Source organism: Temnothorax longispinosus, chromosome 4 (genome assembly GCF_030848805.1).
Source record: "Temnothorax longispinosus isolate EJ_2023e chromosome 4, Tlon_JGU_v1, whole genome shotgun sequence".
In the NCBI taxonomy this organism is placed as follows: domain Eukaryota; kingdom Metazoa; phylum Arthropoda; class Insecta; order Hymenoptera; family Formicidae; genus Temnothorax; species Temnothorax longispinosus.
Genome location: NC_092361.1, coordinates 1129943 through 1150703, shown reverse-complemented (window position 1 = coordinate 1150703; position 20761 = coordinate 1129943). Strand labels below are relative to the sequence as shown.

At 33.0% G+C, this 20761-nt stretch overlaps 2 protein-coding genes and 1 pseudogene across 4 annotated transcripts; all 3 read left to right on the top strand.

Annotated features, from left to right (window-relative positions):
- Positions 1-2869, top strand: Ns1 (Nucleostemin 1). The gene is made up of 8 exons (XM_071775755.1): positions 1-113; positions 349-453; positions 535-896; positions 993-1380; positions 1621-1972; positions 2049-2271; positions 2361-2532; positions 2612-2869. The coding sequence occupies exons 1-8, from the start codon at positions 101-103 to the stop codon at positions 2701-2703; spliced, it is 1707 nt and encodes a 568-aa protein (XP_071631856.1). The 5' UTR covers positions 1-100; the 3' UTR covers positions 2704-2869.
- Positions 2870-6468: 3599 nt separating this feature from the next.
- LOC139811446 (uncharacterized) lies at positions 6469-20454 on the top strand (annotated as a pseudogene).
- On the top strand, positions 12167-16063 carry LOC139811126 (uncharacterized). 3 transcript variants are annotated; one of them, XM_071775218.1, is made up of 5 exons: positions 12167-12680; positions 12934-13109; positions 13683-13846; positions 14485-14639; positions 15235-16063. In XM_071775218.1, exons 1-5 carry the CDS (start codon positions 12500-12502, stop codon positions 15360-15362), a joined length of 804 nt encoding a protein of 267 aa, XP_071631319.1. In that variant the 5' UTR covers positions 12167-12499; the 3' UTR covers positions 15363-16063. The 3 variants fall into 3 exon arrangements, with proteins under 3 accessions (XP_071631319.1, XP_071631318.1, XP_071631317.1); XM_071775217.1 differs by having other exon boundaries at positions 14485-14669; XM_071775216.1 differs by lacking the exon at positions 15235-16063 and having other exon boundaries at positions 12479-12680; positions 14485-15216.
- Positions 20455-20761: the final 307 nt, after the last annotated feature.

Genomic DNA, 20761 nt, shown 5'->3' with positions numbered 1-20761 from the left:
CGGTCGACTCGTTGGATTCCACGTGGTTTGGTTGCTCGAACGTGTGCTATAATCGTGAAAGTATCGCGATTATTTTAGTGAAATTGTAATATCAGCAAGCATGAAGCTTCGCAGTAAGTGTATTAACCGTATCATCGAAAGTTTGGAATCTTGCGTACTTTATAGAAAACTGAAACAAGTTATATTATATTTGTTAGGTTATGTGCTTTAAAATTGTTTAATTCATTCAATACTGTCCATCTTTTTACAGTCAATAGCAATTAATAAAATATTATAATATGCATTTGACGTTTGTTATATTAATATAACCTAAAGATAATTTTCTTACTTTAATATCATTGCGAATAGATAAGCAGAGCAAGCGCATGCCGGCGCGGAAGAGGTACAAGATCGAGAAGAAGGTCCGCGAGCACAATCGAAAAATGAGGAAGGAGGCCAAAAAGCATCCTAAAAGTCAGTCCTCTAATTTGTCAATATACATAGATTTATGTTTATAACGTTCAATTTTATAATTGTAATTTTATTTTTATTCAGAAAAAGCCAAGATGACGGAAATACCGAATCAGTGTCCGTTCAAAGAAAATATACTAAAGGAGATAGAGGTAATGAGGAAGCAACAAGAGGAAGAGAAACAGAAGCAGAGGGAAGCGGCGCGTGAGAGAAAACGTGAGGAAATTGCCAAGGGTGGTCTCCAAGGATTGGTTAACCAGGCCGAAAAGAAGCAGTTAACACACAGATCCATGGAAGTAGATTCTGATCAAGTAAAAAGTGCCGTTGCTAAGGAAGAAAATTCGCTCAAGGCTTATTACAAGGAATTCAAAAAGGTTTTGGACGCAGCCGATGTCATTCTTGAGGTTGTGGATGCTCGTGATCCACTGGGAACACGATGCAAAGAGGTAAGTTTCATAAAGCTTTTATTTCAAACATAAATATACTAAATATATTAATTACTTATAATATCTGTCATAAATACTTACTAATTCTGGATATAGGTGGAAGAAGCAGTCCGATCTGCAAAGGGAAACAAGAGACTAGTGTTAGTTCTGAACAAGGCTGATTTGATTCCCAGAGACAACTTAGATCAATGGTTGAAATATTTGAGGGTCAGCTTGCCTGCTGTGGCATTTAAGTCATCCACTCAAAATCAAGCAAATCGATTAGGTAGAAGAAAGTTGGGAAAGAAAACGGAATCCATGATACAGAGCAACACCTGTTTCGGGGCAGAATTGCTCCTGTCGTTACTTGGGAATTATTGCAGAAACAGTGACAATGTGAAAACAAGTATCAGAGTGGGTGTTGTTGGTTTGCCAAACGTAGGGAAATCTAGCGTTATTAATTCTTTGAAACGCAACAAAGCATGTAACGTGGGAAATATACCAGGTAATTAATTATTTGCTACCAGCTCTTGTATCAATCAGCTGCGCTTTTTAAGCCATTCATTTTAATAATTACATTTTTGAATTTGTTAATTCTTTTCTCTAATTTTTTCCACAATTATTTTATAATAATTTGTAACTAATGAAACATCTGTATTATAATTAAGCCTTGTTATTAATTTATATATATATATATATATATACACACACTTGTTAATTTAATTTATGACTTTCTTAATTTCAGGAATAACGAAAACGATGCAAATTGTTCAGTTAGATTCTAAAATAAAATTATTAGATTCTCCTGGTATAGTATTCGCTAATTCGGATGAAAATTCCGATGATACATCTGTAGCTCTAAAAAATGCAGTGAGAATTCAAGCGTTGAAAGATCCTTTTGCGCCAGCAACTGCAATTTTAAAAAGAGTTTCGCGACAACAGATAATGGAATTATACAATGTGCAAGATTTTTCTACGCCGGATGAATTTTTCGCAATGAAAGCAGCACGAATGGGAAAATATAGGAAAGGTGGAGTGCCTGATGCGACTGCCGCTGCGCGTGGGATTATTGAGGATTGGAACTCCGGAAAAATCAGGTTTATTTTGTTACATTTATTCCGGATTCTTGCACAGTGGTAAATTCTACTTTTTAACACTTAATATTTTTCTTAGATATTATACAGTACCGCCTGAACAATCGGTATGTCACATATCCGCCGAGATAGTCAGTCAAATGGCTAAAGAATTCGACATCGAAAGTTTCGCTGCGGAAGAAAGAATGATGCTCGATAATTTCGCAACGGATTCTGCGAATAATCCCACCACAGATCCTGTGCTGATCGATAGTACAGGGCCTGTCACGGCGGCAATGGAGATCGAAATGCAAAAGGAAACGGTGAGATCCAAATACAATATGTTGGAAATTTATCGGAAACTGTGCGCGCAATGGATATTGTTTCGTACAATATTTGATTGTTATTGCAGGAATACAAAGTGCAGAAGAAATTAAAAAAGAAGTTGCAAGACACAAAGAAAGATAAGTCTGGTGAGAGAAAGAAGAAACCAGATCCACTTTTCGAGATAGAAGGCAATCAAAAATTGAACAAGCTTAAAAAACTTCAATTCAAGAAGGAAAAGAAAGCACGAGTGAGAAGAGGTATGAGGAAAAATAAGAAAAAAGATTCAGTGTTTCATATAATATTAAATTGTTTCAAAACGTTTTTTCTAATTTCCAGAAAAAGCTGCTACTAAGCTGGCGGGACAGCTTGAAGGATTTAAATTGACTTCCAATGATTATGACTTCAATACAGATTTTACAAATGCTTAGATTATTTTCAAATGTATTTCGTGTACATCATGAACGTGTATACGTGTATGTATACAGTATACATGTATGATGTTTATATCACATATATATTATATAATAATACGCGTATATGTATAAATATATTATGTGAATTGTAAATAAAATAAAGATTACTTTGGTACATGAAGTATATTTGCTATTTTTCCATATATATCATCCTAATTTACAAAAAGCCGCAATCCGCGAATTATTAAAAAAAAATATATATATATATAAGCGAAAAGTACATGCGAGAAATTCTCCTGTGACTTAACATTTATATATGATTTTGATTAACGAAGTTGAAAATATATTTTTCTATCCGCGATTTTAATACCGTAGCAAGATAGCTGATGTCTTTATAAATATTTATCATTAAATCAAATATTTATCATCAAATCAAATCAATATGTCAAGCCAAGTATACTTTTTGTAAGCTACTTTTGGTATATCCTTTCATAAGCTAGATACCATCCCGGCCCGGTCAGCTTTTAGAATTAATACCATGCACATATATTTAGCGCTGCTAAGAGTGCTAAGTATTAAATTTATAATGTTGTGACAAAATTAATAGCAATATACGTATGTACATATATACTGAACATTATTAAATATATATTATATATATTAATATAAATACCGATAATATTATCTGCAGAAAAGAAATGGAAAAGAAGCATGCACATACAATAAAGCTGCGATAACAAATAATAATCTAACAATATTCGCTAGATACCTAAAAGCTTGTTATTCTATTATTTTGTGCTATCCTTTTTCTTTTATTTTTCAATTGTTTATTTCACAGTTTATTTTATTTTCTTCCTTCCTTCCAAACAACGATAATTTTTTATTAACTACAGCAATTGCACTATCTATATACAGAGAAGATCTATAAGTAGGTACACATTTACAAAATTTTGCAGATAAGGCAAAAATAAGAAATAAATGCAAATAAAATAGTTAAAGAAGACAAAAAGTAAAATATTTTAATATTTTAACATCCATGTAATAAAATCACAGTTTTGAAATTAGTATTATGAAAGTTTTATTATGTCCAAATCTCAGAATTTCTTTTTTTATGAAACAAAGAGATAGAGTGGAGTATATAATATGTTAGGTATATAGACATTTTTTTGCAGATATATGCACTGAGGCACGTATATGTACTAGCACCGCACAAAATTCCAGATATCGACCAATGTATCGAAAGAATGGTAATATAACGCCTTCTGTGAACAATGTGCTCGTTGGTTTTTTATTCTCGTCAAAAAATTTAATTCCTATAAATAATTTCGATAGGCGAGAAAGAACTGATTGATTACTAAAAGAGGTAAAGAGTAATACCCTTTAAAATATTTTTCTCTTTTTTAAATAAAATAATAAATTAATAATAAACAAATAGAAAATAAAACCGCCGAAAGCTGATAAGATGAGCAAAGAGGAAGAGAATGAGCGATACGAGCCAATTGACAGAGTCCGGCCACAAGATCACCCAGAGATATACGTCATTCTATTGAGGAGCGCGTGTATTCGCACAATGGACACCGAAATATACTACATTGAACGACCTTCCCGAGGAGGAAAATGTGCGGAGCGTGCTACATGCAACGAAGACCGATCAGTTATGAAGGAGAGTAAGGTGTTACTCCATAAGTTCACTATTAAACGGTCTGAATATGAGCATAAAAGTATAAATTGTTGCATCTATGGTAAAAGACTGAAGAAATCATACCATATAAACATTTATTATAAAAAAGTACGAAATATGTCAATATATTTGTCGAAATAACTTTACTAGTGGAAAAATAGAGCTCATTGAAAATGTGCTCTATTTTTTCTACCTGCTCGTTAAAAATTTTAAAAATAGGCTGCTCCAATTATAGAAACTATCGCGTATGTAGTAATACCATAAAAACACCTTTTTTAATAAAAGGTAAAAAAAGGGCGCCAAGTGTTCGCGCCCTATTGTGCGTAGCTATTGCGCGTAACAATGTTGTTTTAATATATTTTTGCCATAAAAGTAGTGATATCAGACATCATGCGAAGTGAGCATGAATTTATACATATAAAATATAATTCTTTCTCACATAAATAATTTAATTCTTCTATATATCGTACTTAGTAAAATAATAAAATATTTAATGTAAGAGAAATTGTTAATGAGCATGAAAAATTATGTTTACCATGACATTTAATTCTTTTATTTTATTATGCTTACTTATTTAAAATAACAGAATATTTTGTCCAAAAAAACTTATCGTTGGTAAACAAGTATCTATATATAGAGATACAAATCTGAATTCTACTTTGTATGTACATACATATATCTATCTATTTACATTTCAAATTAAACTCGATCTTTATTCACACAAACTTCACGCATGCACATGAAACATTTGCATGGTTATTTGTTTAGCCAATGCCAAGTTTTTTTGAACAAAAAGTATTCTGTTATTTTAATAGGCATAATAATAAAAGAATTAAATGTCATGGTAAACATAACTTTTCATGCTCATTAACAATTTCTTTTACATTAAATATTTTATTATTCTACTAATTGTAAGTACGATAGAAGAATTAAATTATTTATGTGAGAAAGAATTACATTTTATAATATGTATAAATTCATGCTCACTTGGCATGATGTCTGATATCACTACTTTTATGGCAAGAATATATTAAAACAACATTGTTTCGTGCAATAGCTACGCACAAATAGGGCGCGAACACTTGGCGCCCTTTACTTATCTTTTTTTAAAAAGGTGCTTTTATGGTATATATGACGCATTTTCCAGCGTCTAAGCGTCTTATATGTAATGTGTTAATTTTGTATGATGTAATGCAAGACATATAACTATAAACAACTAACAATATACAAATATTATTTATATGTTTTATTTAATATGAAGTACATATAATTGGATTGATAAGGTTGTTTTGAGCTATATACTGGGACGTGTTAAAAAAGGTTTATTAAAATATTTGGAATGAGCGGTGTGGATTGAGAGAATAGATGGGTGAGAATGTATTTAGGTGGCTAAAGTATGAAGGACTTATGTTGGGACGTTTTGAGTTGTATTGTAATGTTTTTGGAGTAGGGGTGGGGTGGGGGAGTGGGGGTGGCGTGGTGATGTGTATGAGTGGGTAAGGGTATGTTAGGCTATGTTGAAACGTTTCGGGTTATATTGTGGTGTTTTTGGGGTGAGGGTGGAGTGGGCGAATGAGGGTGGAGTGGTAATGTGTTTGGGTTTGCAAAAATGTGTTGAGCTATGTTGGGACGTTACGAGGTGTATTAAGGTGTTTTGGAGGTGAGGGAGTGAGGTGAGGGGGGGATGGGTGGTGATGTGTTTGGATAAGTGAGGGTGTGTTAGATTACATATTAGAGACGTGTCGGGGTATATTCAGGTGTCTGAGGTGGGTGGGGGAGAGTGGGGGGTGGTCAGATAAATAGTGTGGGTGGAGGTCAATAAAAATGTGAAGGATGCTTGGGAGTGTGTGAAGTACTGTGAAGGTGTATGCGAGTATTGAAATGCCGATTTTCGAATCGGACAAGTGGACAAAAACATTTTCCATTATTGCGATAGCACTACATGTTACATCCATTATTCAGTAGCGTTCAGTCAGCACAATATGTTATAGTTGATTAACAGACGGTGGTCTGGTGAACATCGAGCAAAGGTCAGCGCATAATGTTGAAAAAGTCTACGTTTCCAGGACGTTTGAACAAAGTATATATAATTTGACACGACTGTACACGAAGAAAGTGAGCATCGGAACCCATCGGAGCAGATTTACAGAAGGTGATAGAGAAAATGTCGCGCATCAAACCGTCGGGTCAGCCACCCAAAGTTTGGAAAGTGATCGAGAAGACGGGTAGGGATGGGAAACCGATGAAATTTACGATTCAGGAAATTCCTGAGGACCGGTACGAAGACGCGGTACAACACATGTGCACGTATTTCTTAGCCGACGAACCGATGTGCTACTGTTTGAGTAAGTGTCACCAATTGTTCGATAACGTATCTTTTAATAACGGTCTCAATCACCGTCCGTGGATTTATGATAAAGAAGTTACGATTAGAAAAAATAGAAAAAGATCTCGCAAAGGCTATTTTTCGTTTTAGATTTTAGAATAATTTCTAACGAGGTTGAAGAGACATGTGTATCTTTTATAATCATGCGTTGCAACTGTTCTTTGTCACTTTTTGGTCTATTTTATTTACAGATGCGAAAGATGATCCCTTATTTGTACAAGATATGGGGATGACCGTGCGCACAGTACTCGCAGAAGGCATATCCATAGCCGCATTCATCGACAATCCTAACGGTGGGAAACCCATAATTGCCGGTATGAACGTTCTGGGTACTGATAATAAAAATGAGCCGGATTACATTTACGAGGTGAGTTCTGTTAAATTTTGTAAATTTAATTGCTCTGTTCGAGTTCATTCTATGCAAGTTTTATTATGATTGTTTATAAGTGCATATAATATATAATTATGGTATAGGTACATATAGAGCATTCTACACCAATTCGCGAGGGGTCAAACTTCGACCTTTTTATTTTTGATGACGGCTCGTTTTACAGATTGGCGCAAAACAGAATAATTAGTCAAGTTGACTTACCGTGTTGAAGCTCGAATCCGGTCGAGGCCGCGCGCAAGTCCGTGCAAAGCCACGGTACCTCTGTCTGCCTTACAAAATAATCTATAAAAAATTCTCAAATTTTCTGCGCAACTTCGGACCGGTCTTAAAATTTTTCTAATACTTCCCAAAATATTGCCTATAAATTTCAAAAAAATAGAAAATGGGGTTTTTGAGATATTCAAATTTTTTTGTGTTTTTTTTACTCTATTTGTTTAACAATATTATTATAAAAATTTTGAGTAATTTTTTAAAAAAATATGATTGAAAATAGCGTATTTTATGATCAATGAATTTTTTTCTTAGACGTTGTCTAATAGGCGAGAAAATTCATTGAAAATCTTGCAGTCTTTATTTTGCGCAGACTCTATTTTGGAAACGCTACATTTATTATAGAAACGCTCTGACATGGGTATAGTACTCGTAAAGACCTGCTAAAAAACGAGCCGCCATCAAAAATAAAAAAGTTGAAGTTTGATCCCTCGCGAATTGGCGTGAAATGCCCTATATACATACTATTATAATAATGTAATTATATATAATTATAGAATATACTTAATATATAATAATAATATTATATTATAACTGTAAGTTTTATCATGTAGTAATATTGTCATGAACATAAGTCACAAACATAAGTCACAAACATCAATGTATAAATATTTATATCAGTATATTGCATATGATCGTCAAGTATTTTGATCCTCTTATTGGCGTCCTGCTATTCTATCTTTGTATTTATCTAATAAGCGATAAAGATAGAATAACGCAAAATAGCGCTCTTCGCGAACCTATATTGTGTCAAGGAGTCTTTTTGTTTTCTCTGTATGCGTTATCAAGCGCTATTATTGCAACGTATGTAATTAACATCATAAGTTGTAATTGATAATTGTTACAGTTTAAGTCGGAGAACTGCAAATTTATGTGCGCGATTCTTGCAAAAGCAACGAAGGTGGTATACGAACGTTATCACGGAATTGACAAGTATCTGTATGCTATTGGGCTTAGCGTAGACCCCGCTTACCGAGGATACGGATTAGGCAAGGATATTCTGAAAACTAGGTATGATTTGTGTTAAAATATTTATATTTTTTAAAGAGCTTTGTATTTAAATGATGTAGATTGTAGATTATCTATCAGTCTCAATTTTTCTTAACTTTTTTAACGTTATCATTATCTCAAACGCCATCTATCGAGGCAAAAACAACCGTACAGCGACGACGACGACGTTTCTTAATTTGTAAAATTTAGCATTTCATACTTTGCATCGTAATATTTCCGCTCGTAGGGCACGTAGCGGAAAAAAAAACATTCTTATTATATAAATCGACCCCAAGCTGTCGATCAAGCCTACTTAGAACTTGATCTGTTCAGTCGTGCATTCGCGTAAAAGAGTCACGGTGCGGTCTCGCTTCGATGTAATACTTGGCGCGAGACACTACCGTGTCTTTTGATACATTTAATACTATGACAAAATGTTAAAAAGTTACAATTAATATTTTTAAGAATATGGAATTTAACATAGATTTCATATAGATCAAGTTTGTACTTACTAACAAGTTGTTACTATATCATTAATACGCCTCATTACTATATTATATTATTAATACGCGAGCTACTTATCATTTTTTATATTTGATTTTTATTAATTCAATATTTATCACATTAATCCGTTTTATCTACTAATATATCACGTAACTTAAATCTTGATCTAGAGATCTTATCGGACCTATGTACGGTGTGCCAGCGACATCTCAAGTGTTCTCATCGATATTTTCGCAGAAGCCAGCGGCAGAAGCGGGATTCGAAGAATTCTCGAAAACAAACTTTTCCAGTTTGGTAGATAAGAACGGGAAGGAGTATTTTCCCGGTATTAGTACTAAGGAGTTTAAAGTTATGGGTAAAAGGTTGCCTGAAAATGTAGTCCGACAAGCGGGACAATAACTAATACGGAAAAAGGAAATTAGCTACTATAGCAAATTTAGTGATATTTAACATCTTTTTTGCAGCGAGAGCTATAATTTAGCAATAGTAGCAAAACCTTTTGCTCTCGCTGCAACAAAATGTTAGCTGTTCTTATTTTACAATTAAATTTGACATAGTAGGTAATCTTTTTTTTCCGTGAAATATTACGAGAATTACTTAATTTTGTAATCTGGAGTAATTTTCTATTGCGTAACAATTTCTATATTGCGAACTGCTCAATATTTCTCAACATTACCGTGATGTGTTAAAACGAATGACAATAAATGGTATCTTTTCGGCGTATTATTATTAGGTTTTTATCGAAATGTAGACAGACATATCTCATGGTCAATGAAAAAAATGAGTAAAATAAGAAAAAATTCTTTTAAATGTATTTATTAATCAACATGTTTAAAGTAAAGAAGCACGAAATAACTGTAGACAGAAAAAGAAATAAAGAAAATAGAAATTTATCGAAGCTTTTGAAGAATCAGTTATCAGGATTACATGCAGCGATTGACTTAAGGGGATCCTAAAGTGAAGGCTGAACTTCCTCGACGTCGGTAATGTCAACATTTCTAATTCTGTTTTCTTGTCATATATCTATATCTGTCCTTGTCTAACGAGAGGCATCTGTCTTTGTTCGATTACTGCGCCATCTTTTGCCACACGCAATATTGCTTATCCTGTCAACCTGAATGTGCTTTTGCACATATAAAAGTTATATAAAGTAATCTTTTTTTCTAGGTTTTCAATCTTAGATCTAATTGCACGATATTGTTCTTAAATGTTGTCCCTAGGTCATGCCGGTCTAATTTTGTGGATATTTATCGTGGAATTTTTGTACAAAGCAAATATTGTCGTCACGTATACCAAAAATTAACAAAAATATTAATTTTTTTTCGTTTTCGATATAAATTTGACCACCATGACCTAGATTTTGATGCGTACTTTAATTCTAGACAAGAATTTTGCATTTCTATAAAGTCAATTAAAAGACTAGTGCTAAGAAAAAAAGCCGGTATTACAGACGGCTTTAGGATCCCCTTTGGTCACTTCATTCGGTTCCCAGGTAGCACATATTAGTTTCATATACGTTTTTTATACATATACAAAATTTCATAACCGTAAAGAAGGTGAACCGTTAAGATGATCCTAAAGCCGTCATCCTAGCCGGTTTTTTCCAGTTTTTTTCTTAGCACTAATCTTTTAATTGGCTTTATAGAAATGCAAAATTTTTGTCTAGAATTAAAGTACGCATCGAAATCTAGGTCATGGTGGTCGAATTTATATGTGGTGGTCGTCACGTATAACAAAAAATATTAATTTTTTTTCGTTTTCGATATAAATTCGACCACCATGACCTAGATTTTGATGCGTACTTTAATTCTAGACACGAATTTTGCATTTCTATAAAGCCAATTAAAAGATTAGTGCTAAGAAAAAAACTGAAAAAAACCGGCTAGGATCACGGCTTTAGGATCACCTTAAGAAGCGTTTGAATAAAAATGTTTTTGAAACTATAATTTAAGAAACGTATTTTTTACATTTCTACAGTTAACAAACATACCTATTTGTTAAATTTTTCATTACAAAATTATAATTTGCTTTATCTATATATATAATAGCTTTAATATAGCCTTTTTTGAAACATTTAAATTTATATTGCACTAATTATTGCACAAAATAAATCATTTTATCCAGGCACATTATCAACTTATTTACTTAAATTAATTATTTTGTCCTACCGGTCTTAATCTGTTTGTCATCGGACAAATCTGAGCTTAGAAAACTTCCAACAGTTGCAAAATAAACGTTCTGCTGAACGTGGCGATTGAAAGAACATTTATACATGTGTTCCGTTTTGAAGAACTTCCTGAACTGGTGCACATCAGTAATGCAATTAAGTTAGGGTGAGACAAGTACATTTTTTTTCACTTTAACTTATTGCACGAATGTGCACCAGTTCAGGAATTTCTTCGAAAAAGAATAGACGTCATCAGATGGTATATGCATAAAGTTTCTAGAACATTCTCACGCATGTCTCAAAAACGTCATAAACAGGTTCAAAACACGTAAAAAGTAGGAATTTTAAATGTCTTTATCTAAAATCTAAAATGTCTTTATCATTAAAGCAAAACGTTTCTATAATAGTTTTTTAAACGTTATTTTATCGGAAAAGAAACGTTCCATCGAACGTTTTTCGAATGGATATTGACGATATTGTTACTCATGAGAAACGTTTCTAGAAATCAGTTATAAAACGTTTCGGAAAAACGCTTATAAAACATTTCTGAAACGTGTATGTGCTACCTGGGTTACCATTTTTTAAAAAGGTGTTTTTATGGTATATGACGCATTTTGCAGTATCCAGCGTCTAAGCGTCTTATATGTAATGTGTTAATTTTGTATGGATGTAATGCAAGACATATAACTATAAACAACTAACAATATACAAACATTATTTATGTTTCATTTAATATGAAGTACATATAATTGGATTGATAAGGTTGTTTTAAGTTATATACTGGGACGTGTTAAGGCTTATTAAAATATTTGGAATGAGCGGTGTGGATTGAGAGAATAGATGGGTGAGAATGTATTTAGATGGATAAGGTATGAAAGGCTTATGTTAGGACGTTTTGAGTTGTATTGTGATGTTTTTCGAGTAGGGGTGGGGTGGAGGAGTGGGGGTGGGGTGGTGATGTGTTTGGATAGATGAGGGTGTGTTAGGTTACATAAGGACGTGTCAGGGTATATTAAGGTGTCTGAGGTGGGTGGGGGAGGGTGGGAGGTGGTCAGGTGAATGGTGTGGATGGGGGTAAGTAAAAATGTGAAGGATGCTTGAGAGTGTGTGAAGGTGTATGGCGAGGATTGAAATGTCGATTATCGAACCGGACACGTGGACAATAACATTTTCCATTATTGCGATAGCACTACATGCTACATCCATTATTCAGTAGCGTTCAGTCAGCACAATATGTTATAGTTGATTATAACAGACGGTGGTCTGGTGAACAACTGGTAGAAATCGTGACATACTTAATAATGAGAATCATACAGTTTTGTGACGTTTGGGCAAGGTGTTATTTGACACGAGCGCGGACATAGCATGACATAGAAACTAAGCATCTCAATCGGAGCAGATCTATAAAAGGTGATAGAGAAAATGCCGCGCATCAAACCGTCGGGTCAGCCACCCAAAGTTTGGAAATTGATCGAGAAGACGGATAAGGACGGGAAACCGATGAAATTTACGATTCAGGAAATTCCTGAGGACCGTTACGAAGACGCGGTACAACACATGTGCACGTATTTCTTAGTCGACGAACCGACCTGCCAATGTTTGAGTAAGTGCAATGTCACCAATTGTTCGATAACGTATCTTTTAATATCGATCTTATTCACCGTTCGCGGATTTATGATAAAAAATGTTACGATTAAAAGAAATAAAAAAATCTCGCTAAGACTATTTTTCTTTTTTTAGAATAATTTCTAACGAAGCCGAAGAGGAATGAGTATCTTTTATAATCATGCGCTGCAACTGTTCTTTGTCACTTTTTGATCTATTTTATTTACAGATTTGATCTATTTTATTTACAGATGCGAAAGATGATCCCGTATTTGTACGAGATATAAGAACGCGCTGGCGCTTATTACTCGCGGAAGGCATATCGATAGCCGCATTCACCGACAATCCTAACGGTGGGAAACCCATAATCGCCGGTATGAACGTTCTGGGTATTCATAGTAAAAATGAGAAGGATAACATTTACGAGGTGAGTTCTGTTAAATTTTGTAAATTTAATTGCCCTGTTCGAGTTCATTCTATGCAAGTTTTATTATAATTGTTTATAAGTGCATATATATAATATACTAAGTTTTTTTAGCCTAGATCGCTTCCCTCTTTGTTCTTACTTTTTTCTTTGAATAATTATTTTCCGTTATCGTGTTTTTAATTAATGTTTCCATTATTCTATTAAAAAATAATTAATAAAATGTATCTCATCATTTTTCATGATCGGAATTATAAATTTTTATTTAAAATTTAGTCCAAGAATAAAGTGACGATTCCGCCCTGGCAATTTTGACATTTCAATTTTTGCACCTTTGTCGTTTTCACTCTATACACCCAGTTGAACAAAGCGACGTAGACCAAAAAAAGGCCCTATAAATTTTGTAGCCAAGGGTTTACTCTTTACAACGGTATACCACATTTTACTAAAATTATTTGTTTCGTTGTTAAAAGTCGGCACCGAAAAAATAGTGACAACTTCGCCCCGGTCTCTCCTATGTGTTATCAAATCGCAACCTATGTAATTAACATAGATTGTAATTGATAATTGTTACAGTTTAAGTCGGAGAAATGCAAATATAGGTCCGAGATTGTTGCTAATGCAACGAAGGTGGTATACGAACGTTATCACGGAATTGACAAGTATCTGTATGATATTGGGCTTAGCGTAGACCCCGCTTACCGAGGATACGGATTAGGCAAGGATATTCTGAAAATCAGGTATGACTTGTGTTAAAATATTTATAGTTTTTTAAAGAGCTTTGTATTTAAATGATGTAGATTATAGATTATTTATCAGTTTTAATCTTTCTTAACTTTCTTAACGTTATAATTATCTTAAACGCCACCTATCAAGGCAAAAGCAACCGTACGGTGACGACGACGACGTTTCTTAATTTGTAAAATTTAGCATTTCATACTTTGCATCGTAATATTTTCGCTCGTAGGAGACGTAGCGGAACAATAAAAACATTCTTTTTGACCCCAAGCTGTCGATCAAGCCTACTTAGAACTTGATCCGTTCACTCGTGCATTTACGTAAAAGAGTCACGGTGCGGTCTCGCTCCGATGTAATACTTGACGCGAGACACTACCGTGTCTCTTGATTTAATACTATGACAAAATGTTAAAAAGTTACAATTAATATTTTTAAGAATATGGAATTTAACATAGATTTCATATAGATCAAGTTTGTACTTACTAACAAGTTGTTACTATATCATTAATACGCCTCATTACTATATTATTAATACGCGAGCTATTTATCATTTTTTATATTTGATTTCTATTAATTCAGTATTTATCACATTAATCCGTTTTGTTTATTAATATCTCACGTAACTTAAATCTTGATCTAGAGATCTTATCGGACCTATGTACGGAGTGCCAGCGACATCCACTGGGTTCACATCGATAATTTCGCAAAAGTCAGCGGCAGATGTGGGATTCGAAGAATTTTCGAAAACAAACTTTACCGATTTGGTGGACAAGAACGGGAAGGAATATTATCCCGGTATTAGTACTAAGGAGTTCAAAGTTATGGGTAAAAGGTTGCTTTAATATAGTCCGACAAACGGGACAATAACCAATACTGAAAAAGGAGATTAGCTACTGTAGCAAATTTAGTGATATTTAACATCTTTTTTGCAGTGAGAGCTATAATTTAGCAATGGTAGCCAAACCTTCTGCTCTCGCTGCAACAAATTGTTAGCTATTTTTATTTTACAATTAAATTTGATATAATAGCTAATCTTTTTTTTCCGTGAAATATTACGAGAATTACTTAATTTTGTAATCTGGAGTAATTTTCTATTGCGTAACAATTTCTATATTGCAAACTGTTCAATATTTCTCAACATTACCGTGATGCGTTAAAACGAATGACAATAAATGGTATCTTTTCGGCGTATTATTATTAGGTTCTTATCGAAATGTAGACAGACGTACCTCATGGTCAATGAAATAAAATGAGTAAAATGAGAAAAAATTTTTTTAAATGTGTTTATTAATTAACATGTTTAAAGTAAAAAAGCTCGAAATAACTGTAGGCAGAAAAAGAAATAAAGAAAATAGAAATTTATCGAAGCTTTTGAAAAATCTGTTATCAGGATTACATGCAGCGATGACTTGGCCACTTCATTCGGTTCACGTCTTTATTGGAAAACCATTCAGCGCGCAGCGGTTCGACGACTTGAATGTTTTTGATCGTTGTCATTTTCGAAGAGCCATTCGATGACCAAATTTTTAGTTGTAAGAGATAGAAGACCTTTTCCAAAATATTCACTGTTTTTCGGCAGTAAAAATGTTCGTTACACGGTGCAATAGTCCCATTCCTTGTCCATAACAGCATATTTTCGCAAAAGCTTTACAATCGAAATTTGGTAATGTTGGTTAAATCTTGCGCCAGAAAGATGTCGAATATATCTTATTTCATTGATTCCAAACAACAGAAACTCGGATTTATCACTACAGATAATCCCTTTCCATTTATTTTGATGGTCTATAATGTCTGTGAACTATTACAAATTCAAATCTTGCCTTCTCATTTTTTTAAATTAACGACTTTTTATGTAACGGACCGTCCTTCAAATAAATCGACATCTCTTAAGTGTTGCTTTACAGAATCAAATAATAAATTTTTGTTATAAAATTTGAAAATTCGGCTTGGATTTTCGTAGAAGTATATTTGTTTGAAAAGATGAACAATTTCGCGGTTCTCACGCACAGCAGTCGTAAATTTTGGTCAATCGCTCTTGGGTAGTGACTTTACATGGCCTATCATCTCAAAATTCTTTAATACACGTTGTATTAAAGATTTTGAGGCCGTTTTGAGGTCTTCCATACAGCGGCAATGTCCTTCAACGTAGTATCGTTTGCTCGTGTAGAAATCATAGCTTTTTTTTGCGTTCTGTGAAATATATTTGCCATGAGAACTAAGCTAAATTATCAGAACACAAAAAATTTTATATGGAATTAATTTGCTAATTATTTGCTATTTTTTGCTTTTAAAAATAATTCTTTTGCTTCAGCTATTAAAAAGTTCTTAAGATTAAGCTATCCAGCCCTTTGTAACTTAAATTTTTAATAGCTGGAGCAAAAGAATTACTTTTAAAAACAAAAAATAGCAAATAATTAGCAAATTAATTTTATATAAAATGTATTGTGTTGTGATTAGCTTAATATACCTTGCCATGAGTCATTTTACCAAATTCCCCAAAAAATTCCAATAAAACAGTAAAGAAGTAAAAAAAGTATTTTTAATACTAAAACGTGGGAATAAGAGATATAAAAATTAATTTAAAATGTATATTATATATATTCGATAGGAATAACAGGAAAAAAAGAAAAATGGAAGCAGAAAAGTTAAAATTTTTATCTTTCCGGCAAACTATTTAACATAACTCTAAGGCATATTTTTTTCTACCTTCTCGAAAATTTTAGAAATAGGTTGCTTCAATTATAGAAATTATCGCGTATGTTGTAATAGCGTGACTAAGTATTAAGCTTATAATTTTATTACAAAATTAGCAGCACATTATACGTACATCTGTACCAAACATGTTACATAAATACTCGATAATGTTAATCTGAAGAAGAGGAGTGGAGAACTGCACGTGCACGCTGTGATAACGAGTAGATAAATGTTCTAGCACCATCAAGTATTTGTCATTCGATTAATACGAGTTAACTATTCCACGAGAAACGTATGTATTTACTATTCTTTATTATAGTACGACTATATGATATAAAATATTACAAAAGCAAACTTTTTAAAATTTTAAGTATATTGCAATTTTGTGCAGCATATTTTTATCATTTTACTATCTATTTATTAATTACAATCTCAAGATTAGTATTATTATTTATTAGGAAGTTTATTACATTTCTTAAATAAATATACAATGTTATTAAGTAATATTTAAATAAGTAATATTTAAATAAGATGCAAATAAAATTGCGTTTGTTTTATATTTGTTTACTATTACGGTAGCTTCTAATTTGTACTATTCACACTTAAAATGTTAGTTTACCTCATATTTCGCACCATTTTAAACAACAATAATGTTATAAAATTGCAGCTATCGCACGAAAACTATCTGCTAAGAACACATGTACAAAACAGATAAGACGAATGCAGAAAAAAACGCATATGTACAAATGAGATAGAAAAGATGATAACATATTTTCATTATTGCGATAGCATGTTACATCCGTTATTCAGTAGCGTTCAGTCAGCACAATATGTTACACTGAAAAAAAAATGTCGTTAATTTGACTAAACTCGTTTAGTTGTAGTGATTTGTTTAATGCAAATATTAATATATTTAAATCAAATATACGTGAGTAATATTAAAAAATTCTGAATCTATTTAAATATAATATTTTTTGAATTAACAAATGTTAGCTTGACAGCCCGTGACCGCTGCATTTAGTTAAATCAAATAATATTTCTTTCAATCAACGATTTTTTTTTTCTCAGTGTATATTTGATAAACAGACCATTCGATCGACGGTAGTCGTCTGGTGAACAACGGGCACAAATCAGTGCATAATAATGTTGAAAAGTCTATGTTTCTAGAACGTTTGGACAAAATATCATTTAACACGATTTTATACGCAGAAGATGAGCCTTGAACCCATCGGAGCAGATTTACAGAAGAAGATAGATAAAATGCCGCGTATCAGACCGTCGAATCAGCCACCCAAAGTTTGGAAATTGGTCGAGAAGACGGATAAGAATGGGAAACCGATGAAATTTACGATTCAGGAAATTCCTGAGGATCGGTACGAAGACGCGGTACAACACATGTGCACGTATTTCTTAGCCGACGAACCGACCTGCCACTGTTTGAGTAAGTGCAATGTCACCAATTGTTCGATAACGTATCTTTTAATATCGACCTTATTCACCGTTCGCGGATTTATGATAAAAAAAGTTACGATTAGAAAAAATAAAAAAAGAATTCGCAAGGACTATTTTTCGTCTTAGAATAATTTCTAACGAGGCCAAAAAGAAATGCATATCCTTTGTAATCATGCGAGGCAATCGTTTTTTGTCACTTTTTGATCTATTTTATTTGCAGATGCGAAAGATGACCCCGTATTTGTACGAGATGCAAGCACTATCTGGCGCTTATTACTCGCGGAAGGCATATCCATAGCCGCATTCACCGACAATCCTAACGGTGGGAAACCCATAATCGCCGGTATGAACGCTCTGGGTATTGGTAGTAAAAGTGAGAAGGATAGCATTTCCAGTTACGAGGTGAGTTCTATTAAGTTTTGTAAATTTGATTACTCTGTTCGAGTTCATTCTTTGCGTGCAAGCTTTATTTTGAGTGTTATTTATATATAAGTGCATATAATATAATTATAGTATATATATAATTGTATAATAATGTAATTATATAATTAGAATGTAATTAATATAATAATAATATTATATTAAAACTATAAGCTTTAGCACAGCAATAGTGTCATAAACATAAGTCACAAACATCAATGTATTATAAATATTTATATCAGTATTGTATTGATCGTCAAGTGTTTTAATCCTCTTATTAGCGTCCTTCGCCTTTTGTCGTTATTATATTCGTTCGCGGAGTGCGCTATTAGCGTTAAGGGGGGAAAACTAAGTAAAAGCACGAAAATAAGCGATTTTTTGAACAATTTTTTTTAGAGATAATAAAATAATCGCATTAATTTAAACTTTTGGCATACTTTAATTATAGGTGTCAAGCACTGAAAAAGAAATTTTTTACAAAAGAAAATGGCGGCGTTACCTTTTTCCACCTCGCGCAAAAGACGCCAAATTATGAAGCCTGTAACGCCGCCATTTTCTTTTGTAAAAAAATTTTTTTTCAGTGCTTGACACCTATAATTAAAGTATGCCAAAAATTGAAATTGATGCAATTATTTTATTACCTCTAAAAAAATTGTTCGAAAAATCGCTTATTTTCGTGCTTCTACTTAGTTTTCCCCCCTTAATACGCTATTGCTATTTTATGTTTGTTTTAACATCTAATGAGCGACAAAGATAGAATGATGCAAAGTAGCGCTAATAGCGCACTCCGCGTACCTATTGCGTCAAGGAGCTTTTTTGTTTTCTCTGTATCTGTATGCGTTATTAAGCACTATTATCGCAACGTATATAATTAACAATAAGTTGGCATAGATAATTGTTACAGTATAAGTCAGAGAAATGCAAAATTACGTTCGACATCATTCCTAGTGCAACGAAAATGGTATACGAACGTTACGGAGTTGACAAGTATCTGTATGCTATTGGGCTTAGCGTAGACCCCGATTACCGAGGATACGGATTAGGCAAAGATATTTTGAAAATCAGGTATAACTTGTGTTAAAATATTAGTTCACAGAAAATTGAACAATTCAGTAAATTATCGATTTTTTGCCATTCCACAGTCCAAACTTCTTTAAGATTACATAAAATCTTTTCAAGGCAATGTATATATATAGCTTCTCTATATTTTTTTAAAGAGTTTCGTATTTGAATGATGCAGATTATCTATCAGCCTTGATCTTTCTTAATTTTCTTAACGTTATAATTATACATTTAATATTATGACGAAATGTTAAAAGTTACAGTTAATATTTTTAAGAATATAGAATTTAACAAATTCCATATAGATCAAGGTTGTACTTATTTTACTAACTAGTTGGCCTCGTCATATCATTAATACGCGAACTACTTATCATTTCTTATATTAGATATCTATTAATTCAATATTTATGTCATTAATTTATTTGCCAATATCTCACGTAACAAAATCTTGATCCAGAGATCTTATTGGACCTATGTACGGAGTCCCAGCGACATCCACTGCGTTCACATCGATAATGGCGCAGAAGTCAGCGGCAGGTGCGGGATTCGAAGAATTCTCGAAAGAGAACTTTACCGATTTGGTGGACAAGAACGGGAAGGAGTATTTTCCCGGTATTAATTCTAAGGAATTTAAAATTATGGGTAAAAGGTTGCCTTAATATATAGTCCGGGAAGGGACAATATCAAAAAATTACAAGAATTACTTAACTTCGTAATCTGGAGTAATTTTCTATTGCGTACGGTTCAATATTTCTCAACATTACCGTGATGCGTTAAAACGAATGACAATAAATGGTATCTTTTCGGCGTATTATTATCGGGTTCTTATTGAAATGTAAGCAGGCATACCTCATGGTCAATGAAATAAAATGAGTAAAATGAGAAAAAATTCTTTTAAATGTATTTATTAACCAACATGTTTAAAGTAAAGAAACTCGAAATAACTGTAGGTAGAAAAAGAAATAAAGAAAATAGAAATTTATCGAAGCTTTTGAAAAATCTGTTATCAGGATTACATGCAGCGATTGACTTGGCCACTTCATTCGGTTCACGTCTTTATTGGAAAACCATTCAGCGCGCAGCGGTTCGACGACTTGAATGTTTTTGATCGTTGTCATCTTCGAAGAGCCATTCGATGATCAAATTTTTAGTTGTAAGAGATAGAAGACCTTTTCCCCAAAATGTTCACTGTTTTACGGCAGTAAAAATGTTCGTTACACGGTGCAATAGCCCCATTCCTTGTCTATAAAAGCATATTTTCGCAAAAGCTTTACAGTCGAAATTTGGTA